Source organism: Pteropus vampyrus, unplaced genomic scaffold (genome assembly GCF_000151845.1).
Source record: "Pteropus vampyrus isolate Shadow unplaced genomic scaffold, Pvam_2.0 Scaffold135, whole genome shotgun sequence".
In the NCBI taxonomy this organism is placed as follows: Eukaryota; Metazoa; Chordata; class Mammalia; order Chiroptera; family Pteropodidae; genus Pteropus; species Pteropus vampyrus.
In genome coordinates this window covers 3,052,144-3,061,363 of record NW_011888916.1, presented here as the reverse complement: position 1 = coordinate 3,061,363, position 9,220 = coordinate 3,052,144, and the positions used below count along the sequence as shown (strand labels likewise).

At 32.9% G+C, this 9,220-nt stretch overlaps 1 protein-coding gene and 2 pseudogenes across 1 annotated transcript in view; 2 read left to right on the top strand and 1 right to left on the bottom strand.

Annotated features, from left to right (window-relative positions):
* The window catches only part of STIL (STIL, centriolar assembly protein), a 43,796-nt gene that overhangs the window by 30,304 nt on the left and 4,272 nt on the right, over positions 1-9,220 (top strand). Inside the window, exons 14-16 of the mRNA XM_011367655.2 lie at positions 2,971-3,202; positions 5,855-6,068; positions 7,594-7,844. Coding sequence (XP_011365957.1) covers positions 2,971-3,202; positions 5,855-6,068; positions 7,594-7,844 — 697 coding nt within the window. The remainder of the gene's footprint in view (positions 1-2,970; positions 3,203-5,854; positions 6,069-7,593; positions 7,845-9,220) is intronic.
* LOC111744485 lies at positions 1,926-2,046 on the bottom strand (annotated as a pseudogene).
* Positions 6,824-6,939, top strand: LOC111744488 (annotated as a pseudogene).

Here is a 9,220-nt window from a genome sequence, read left to right as displayed (position 1 = left end):
CAGAGCCCAAAGTGCTTATGAAATAACGAATGATATTTTTATATTGAATAAGTTTTATGGAGTTTTATGGTATTATCTAATTGAAATTTGAGAAAATTTAGTTGAAGATCAGTTATTTATAACTGGAGCACTTTGTAATTCATATTTAAACTTTGCTGCAAATTTTGTTGATTAAGTATGTTTTTAACTGATGCAGATTCAGCGTTTGTTGGAAGCACAGTCTCTTCAGCCCTGTTCCCCTAAGACAACAGCTATTGAAGACACAGGACAAGCTGTCAGACAAATGGAATTGGTCTCCATGGAACCGCAGTCTTCTCCTGGTTTGCACATGAGAAAAAGTGTAAGCATTGCGGTGAGCACAGGTAATTTCATTTTTTTTTTTTTAATTTGTAAGGATTTTTTAAAAAAATACTTTTCATATCTACTTAAAATTTTTTTACATTGATATTGGTGCATGCTAAAGTAAAACCAAAACTAAGGTGATGAGAGTATAACTTTTTTAAGTCTTCGTATAATTTTACTCTTTATGAAATAAAACTATACCTGAAAACAGATATGAAACTAGATAATATGATACATTGTTTCTGCTTTCTCAGGTTGGACCCAATTCTAATAAGAGAAATCATCTGTGGTTTGAGAGATCAGGGAAGGTTTCATCTATGCAGTGTTATTAAATCTGGGCCTTGAAGGGTATGTAGGATTTTACTTAGTAGATAGGATAGAGAGATGGCAGAACAGATTGGGTAGGAAAATAGTATGAGCTCAGTGAGAAAACACAGAGCTCTGAGTTGTTCAGTATTCTACATTACTGTAATATGGAATATTACACAAGGGAATATCTACTTTATTTGATAAGCAAAATCGAAGGCTTTAAAAATCAATTAATAATAGAAATGGCATATTTGTTTACATGTTTACTCACCACCAGAGCATGAGATCTTTGTGTCCACTAGGGTGTCTAGCAAGATGTCTAGTACAAAGGGTAGTGGTGATAAGAATGAAAAAGAAGATTCATGTAGGATATTGCTAAGATTTGATAACTAATTGGTTGTAGCAGTTGAAGAGGAAGGATTCAGAAGTTACTCTAGCTAAATGCAATGTGATATCTTGGATTGGATCCTGAAACAGAAAAAGAACATTAGAGAAAAAAAAATTTGCTGAAATCCAAATAAAGTCTACAGTTTTAGTTATAGTAAGGTACCAATGTTGATTTCTTGATTTTGAAAAATGTACCATGGTAATGTAAAATGTTAACACCATGAGGAAATGAAGAGTATATGGGAACTCTCTGTATTATTTTCTCTATAAATTATAGTTATTTCAAAATTAAAAGTTTATTAAAGATGAAATAAAAGTTACTCCAGGATTTTAAGCCTGGTCGACAGAAAGAATGGCAGTAGTATTAAACAGAAGGAGGCAAGTTAGAGAAGCAGAGGAGAGAGGTTGAGAGTTCAGTCTAATCTGTTGAGATTAATTTTGGGAAATGAAGAGAGTGATGCTCAAGTCAGAAGAGTAGAGATGGGTTGATGACGTAAGACTTGCAAAAGTAACAGATGAAGATTTGAGCCCAGAGAATAAAAATTTAAGAGAGATAATAAAGAAGGAAGACAGATTTCCATATTCTTTTTCTGAACTATATGTAGAGGGGAACAAAGAGGTAGAGTAACAAGAACTTCATGCACATTTACAAATAAAATTCAGGTATTGCTCAGTATTCATTAAGATTCTTTTGGCTGCAACATAACCACCTTGAACTAATTTAATCAAGGAAGGGAGTTTATTGGAAGGATATGAGGCTGTTTCATGAAAGCCAAGGCCAAGAATAGGGCTAGACTTCAGGAAAAAAAAACAGAGTGAGAAACCGGAATACCGTTAAAACTGTCCAATTACTCTTTTCTTTCTTTCTTTCTTTCTTTTCTTTTTAACGCCTACAGCACCTGGTTTTCCTAGGTGGTCTCCCATCCAAGTACTACTAACCAGGCCCGACCCTGCTTAGCTTTGGGATCAGATGAGATCAGGCATGTTCAGGGTGGCATGGCCGTAGTGTCCAGTTATTCTACATGGTTGTTTTACTCAACTCTATCTGCAGTCTTCATTGCTTTACATTTTTACATATAGCTGACACAGAGTTTCAAAGTTTATGTGTTACACAGGTCTAGCCATATGTACAAACCAGGTTACTATGCTTCAGCCCCAGTTTCAAATTGAAGAGAACCTGAATGGCCGAGTTTAGATTAGATTTAAATCTCTGGTTCAATGATAAGGGGGTCGAGAGTCACTTAATAGGGACATAGCCACTGGATTCCCACCTTTGTTGATTGCAGAGGGTGGCAATTCCCAGGGAAAGTGTGTGTGTTATAGAGGGGTGGTGGTGAAGCTGTGGGCATTGTGAGCTAAATAAGCATACCAAAAAATGCAGTTTCCTCTTATGTTCTCTTGTAAAATTCTGTGCATAACTATATTTGCAACTTCATAGATTCATATTCAGAGTTATTACTGTATGCAGAAAAATGAATTATTAATAATCATTTAAACTAAATGGCTCTTGTTCTATGATAACACTTAATTTCCAAGAGTATATATATGTATTCAGGAAGAGCAGCAGTACTTACGTAACTTTTTCAAAATTGTCCTTTTTAAAAAAATTTTTTTAAATGTTTAGTGATTTATAAATTTTATTAAATTTATATTAAATTTTATACACACACATTGTATTCAGAACCTTAATCATTTGAGAGCCACACCTCTTGAAGAATCAGAGTCCAGAATATCCCCTTTCCCTTCATACCCCAGTTTTCCGTCTTTCCACCTTCCACTTACCTATTTGTGATATTTCTGAGGAAATATAATCTGAAAACAGTTCTAGGTAATTGTGTTAAAATAATATAGCTAGTCTTAACAAAGGTTTATGAGAATTATTTTCATAGCGGAATATCTCTTTCAGTATTTGTTAAAACATTTAACTTCCAGGTGCTAGCTTGTTTTGGAATGCAACAGGTGATGATCAAGACCCTGAATCTCAGCTGAAGCAAGATGATACCAAGATTTCCAGTGAGGACATGAATTTTTCTGTTGACATTAATAATGAAGTCACAAGTCCTCCAGGTAGTGCATCTTCATTAAAAGCAGTCGATATTCCCAGTTTTGAAGAGAGCAACATTGCTGTCGAAGAGGAATTTAATCAGCCACTTTCTGTATCCAAGTAAGGTCTCTTTGATTCAATATTTATCTTAATTCTTTGTTAATATTAAATTCTGATATTCTTTTGGTGTTATAACTCATGTGCATGTTAACCCATGGATACATATACATCTACACTTATTTCTTTATGTATCTGTATTTGAAAATCCTTGACTTCATATCAATCCTGATTCTAATCCTACACCCCTTTTTCTTATTTAAAATTTCTTTCCTTAACAGTGAGAACCTGGCTCTTGTTATGTACACTATACTTATTTACTTGTTCAGTCCTAGTGTACACATAAAGTAGTTTCAGAATTGCTAAGAATTATTAAACAAATTCACTAGAGTATATTTGTTAACAGTTCTTTTTATCGTTAGCTTTATAATATCCAATGAAAATACCTCTTTCATAGTTATTTAGGTTAGTTTTTTTCTTACCCATTCCCTTACGTGGTTATTTGTTTGTAATGCTATTAGGTGTTAGTGTTTGTATTCCATTACGTGGTCTCCCCACATTCTAATTGATTTTGTTTTTTTCGGTATGTGAAACATCACTATGGTTCTAACAGATCAAATGATAGAAAAAGATACATACTCAAAGAATTGTTTTTCTCTTCTCATCCCTTATTCTCCTTTTTCCACCCAGTCTCTTTAGTTGCTGGCTTATCCTTCTTGTATTTCTTTTGTACATGTGAGCAGGTATGTCTGTATTTTCTTACGTTGTTTCTGACTTACACAAGTGTAGAAAAGTAGCACGTAGCATACCATAGGTACTCTCTTGTACTTTTCTCTTTCACTTAGCAACGTGTTTTGGAAATCACTCCAAATCAGTTCCTAGAGATCTTCCTCATTTTAAATAGCTATATAGTACTTCATTGTGTGGATGTACCATGGTTTAATACAACATTCTCCTATTGATGAGCATTTTTTAATATTTTCCATTTACAAACAATGCTACAGTAAATTACTTTGTACATGTGTATTTTTGAATTGTTTTAGAAGTGGGATTCTGGCATCCAAAGTTAAGTGCAAATATATTTTGTTAATTATTACCAAATTTCCCTGTGGAAAGGTTGTACCAGTTTGCATTCTCACCAGCAATGTATGACATTATCTGTTTCCCCACAGCCATGCCAACAAAATGTGTTGCCATGTTTTAAAAAAGTTTTTTTTACCAGTCTCATAACTGATAAATGATATCTTGCAATTGCTTTAATTTTCATTTTTAAAATTATGAATGAGTTGGATCGCTTTTTCATGTTAAGGGTCATTTTGATATATTTGTGAATTAATCTGTGTTTCTTATATCATTTTTTTTTTTTAGAGCTTTATGTCTCTTATCCCTCAATCTTTTTCTTTTTTTCACCCCTCGATTTTTAAGCATATTTTTATGGATTAGAGATGTTAGCTCTTTGTAGTATATGTTGTGAATATTTTCTTTCAGTTTATCAGTTGTCTTTTGACCTCGTTTGATGTATTTTGCTGTGTAATGATTTTTTAAGTAGTTGAATTAATTGATTTTTTCTTTAGAATTATATCTTGACTAGTGTTTTACAAAGATTCAACTAATATTTATTGAAATTATTATGTACCAAATGAGCGTTTGGCACTTTGTATCAAGTTAAACAATATGGAAAAAATTGGAAATAAGCTGAGTTTTAAAGAAGAGGAATGGTTAGAAAAATCACACCATATTTATGAAATATGTAAAGATTAAAACTCGCTTTTAAGAATATTTAATTAAATGGGAACCTACGCATGATATAATATTAAGTTTTAAAATGCAGCTTCCAAAACCGTCTATTATACGATATTGTTTTCGGAGAAAATACATATCTAAAGAAAAAAGCATAGATGGTAATACTCGAAAATATTAACTAATTATCTCTAGGTATTAAGTTACCTATGACTTTTATTTTCTTTATATTTAGTGTAACTTTGAGCAGTTACCTAACCTCTATGCCTCAATTTTCTCATCTGTCAAATAGGGATAATATATATTTATCTCTCTCATAGGTCTTTTTGGTAAGGATTATGTAAGATGATGCACTTGAAAACAGTGTCTGGCCCCTAATAAGCTCTCTGCTAGCTAATATTTATTATTACTTTTCTCTGTTTTCTACAGTAGCCATAGATTGTTGTTCTTATAAGAATGTTTTTTAATATTGCTTTCCATAGTTTTTTTTAAAATATATGTTTATATTCTAATTTTGAAAGTAATAAAGGCCCATTGTATAAAATTTGAAAAATACACATAAAAACATAAACAAGAAAAGAAATGCCCCCAAGTATATGATGTGATTATAAATGGCAACTTAATGAACTCTCATTTGACAAGGATCTTAACTATATTTTAAAACTTGAAGTAAACAAATAATAATTTTAAATTTTTAGATACTCTAAAAATTGCTATTGCATCAAATTCAGCAGAAATCAATAGGTTATTTTCAACTTTCAAAGAAAGTTGTTTAAATATAAATAACAACTCAAAAAGGTAGCATGATCCAGCTTATAATACAGCCTATCAAGATGGGATGCTCATCACTAAGAGCTGAAAATACAAACCAGAATGCTGCTTGAATCTCACCCCTTTCTTCCAGAGTTACCGCACTTCATATATATGTTAAAGGTACCTTAATACTAACACTTACATTATATATATCCTTTCAAGCAACTCTTCTCCAGTTGTGAGAAAAGAACCTGATGTGCCTGTGTTCTTTCCGAATTCCCTGCTGGCAGAGAGTATAAATATGTGCTTACAGAGTGAACCAACAGAGGGTGCTAGTAACAACTCTGCAACATCAGGGGAACCAAAAATTGAGCAAGTAACGCAACCCTTGCCTCATCAACCATCAGATAACCAGAAAATATGCCAGAACTTATTGGTAAGAAAATGTAAAGCATTTCATCTTTTGTGAGATGGTTATTTAGTCTAGGGTATACTAGTTAAGACTTTTTTACCTTTAAACTGATTGGGACCTTAATGTAAAAAGATTTTCTGCAAATTAATGATATATGATTTCTTTTAGCTTTCTATAAATTATGATAACCTAAATTTAGTTATATACCATAAGCTTGCCAGTTATCAGGTACTTAGATAGCCAGGAGAGATAAAAACCTTATTTTAAAAATATAAGTGTTGATATTTTGCCAAATTCAAACTAAAGTTATTACCATAAAAAACAAGCAAGAGTTTGCAGGAAATTTGAACATTGGAAAGAAGTACAATATTTATGATAATATTTACTGGTTTCAGTTCAAGTAAGCAGATTTTTATTGAAGATTTAGCTTAATCTCAGAAAGTGACTAAGTAAAGTGGATAATATAGGTGAATATGACAGTCTCTGCCCTTGAGAACCTAGAGGAAATAGCACATGAATACCAATAACAGATAATTATAGGACAGGCTGAGAAGTGCTATAAGCAAAGGCAGCATCTAATAAAATAATTCTAGCTGGAGGAAATAGTTGTCTTGGAAAAATTAGAATGTGAACTGAGTCTTACAGGTCAAAAACCCTGGCTGTCATTTCCATCTAAATTGTGGACTTTGAGGACATGGTTCCATAGTGTAGCGGTTAGCACGTCTGCCTTACACTCAGAAGGTCCTGGGTTCGTGTCCCAGTGTGAGCCACAGTCCATGGTCTATGGCTATGCCACCCTGAACAAGCCGGATGTCTGATCTTGGAAGCTAAGCAGGGTCGGGCCTGGTTAGTACTTGGATGGGAGACCACTTAGGAAGACCAGGTGCTGTAGGCATAAATAATAATAAATAGTAATAAATAAATCATAGACTTTGGAACATTTGATTTCTTCATTTAACATTTAAGGCTAATTAAGCATGTTTCATAGGGTCCCGAGTATTCATCAATGAACACATACTTGTATAATTGTCCTGTTAGATCCTATACTGGTACGATCAGCTGTGTGCTCAGGGAATGAAATATGCCTTAATATCAGGAAGGCAGAGATAGTATCACAGGTCATTCTCATTCAAAGTGAGAAAAGAAAGGAGTCAAATTCTGAAAGTAACAAAGATCTACATAATGTATAACTGAAAGTTACCATTTTTCAGATGAAAGCATGATTTAAAATGTTTGTTTATAAAGAATATACTATAAATCCTTGAAAACACTTGAAATATTATGTAAATAATTTTGTCTGTTGGTTTTAAAATGAATAAGTTCTGAACAAACATTCTAAGTTTCCTCTAGGGTCTGATGAAATCATTCATTAGGATTAGCTGCTTTTGTAAAAACCTTATAATACTTACAAATGTACTTGATACTTTGTAGAATTTAGCAAGATATTATTTTGCTTTCCCTGGCCTTACTTCTGCTATTATATTTACATTTTTGTTTCCTAAGATTGTTAACAGTGATTTTTCAAATATGTCCTTTTTCTTTTCATCAGGGTCAAGTGAACCACCTTTTAAATAACGCTTCTAAAGAAACTGAACAACCATCTACCAAGGCAGTAATTATCAGCCATGAATGCACCAGAACCAAAAATGTTTACCATACAAAGAAAAATAAACATGATTCAGGACTGGTGGACAAAGATTTTGTTCTTAATGCAACCCTTAAGCAACTAAGAAGCCTTGGAGTAAAAATTGATTCTCCCACTAAAGTGAAGAAAAATGCACATAAAGTGGATCATGCTAGGTAACTTTAAATTTTGTTTTAAAAGATGAATAAATTTTAGATATATTGCAGTAGTTTCATGAGAACGGGTATAAGCTTGCCACTCAGTTCAATTGATTAATCATTCATTCCACATCTGCTAGATGTATGATGAATAAGAAATCATCTCTACCCTGTAGATTCTTCATTTTGGTAGGAGAGAGGGTTATATACATAAGTAATTAGAGAGAGATTATGTGATGTCTCCTGGGTAAAGATGCCAATGAAATACTCTGGGAGTCTTTGGGAAAGAAAAATGAGGTTTTATTCATTTCTGGAAAGTGTTCCTGGAGGTGACAGCATCTGCACCAACCCCTGGATGTATGGTTATATAGTTGTGCCATCTAAAAGGCAAAGACATTTTTTTTTCTAGAAATATGTTTCGAAGAATGTAGTTACATGAACCTTATTTATTGTTTACCAGTTCTAATTGGCCATGTTCTTCTGTTCACATTCCTCTTATTCAGATATTACCTTAGCACATACTTGTTTTTAAAGGGGATAAATCTGGAAATTATATTACTGTTAGCATGTTATCTGTTAATTATTTTTGTTGTTGTTTTCTAGTTACAAAAGTAATACAGTCTCATGATTTAAAAAAAAAATCAAATAATACATGAGTATCAGATAAATACAAAAGCACCTACTCCCCAAACTCTTTAGTCTGACTCCTCCAAGGTTACTTCTTGATTCTTTTATATTCTTCTTGAAATGTTCAAGTATGTATGTGTGATAAGTGTGCTTTGAGTTTTTTTGCTTAACATTATAGCTTACTTTTCTTTATAGGTATATGCAGTTCTTATGCATTTACACAGGTGCATAATGTTCTGTTGCACCCATTACTGTAACATAGTGAATCCTAGTCCTCTATTAATGGCCTTTTAGGCTCAATCTCTTATTTCTTGTCTAAAACAATACTAAGTGAACATCATTCTACAGGTACTTGTACAGGTCTCTTTGCAGGATAGATTCCTACAAGTAGGCAGGATCAAAGGATATGTGCAGGTAGGGCTTTGGTAGATGTTGCCATTGCCCAAAATAGATGTACCAGTTTATATTCCTCCCAACAATGTAGGAGGTAAGACGAGCTTTTTTTTTTTTTTTAATTTTTTTTTTTAAATTTTTTTAATGGTGACATTGGTTAACAAAATCCAATAAGTTTCAGCTGTACACTTTAACGGTAAGGCATATATATATTTACACTCTGTGTTCACTTCCCATAGTTAGGTTTCTTTCTGTCACCACATATTTGACACCCTTTACCCCATTTACCTCCCCACTTCCGCCTACCCTCTGGTAACCACTAGTCTATTTATTGTCCATGTCCATGTGTCTCTGTTAAGACTAGCATTTTTGAA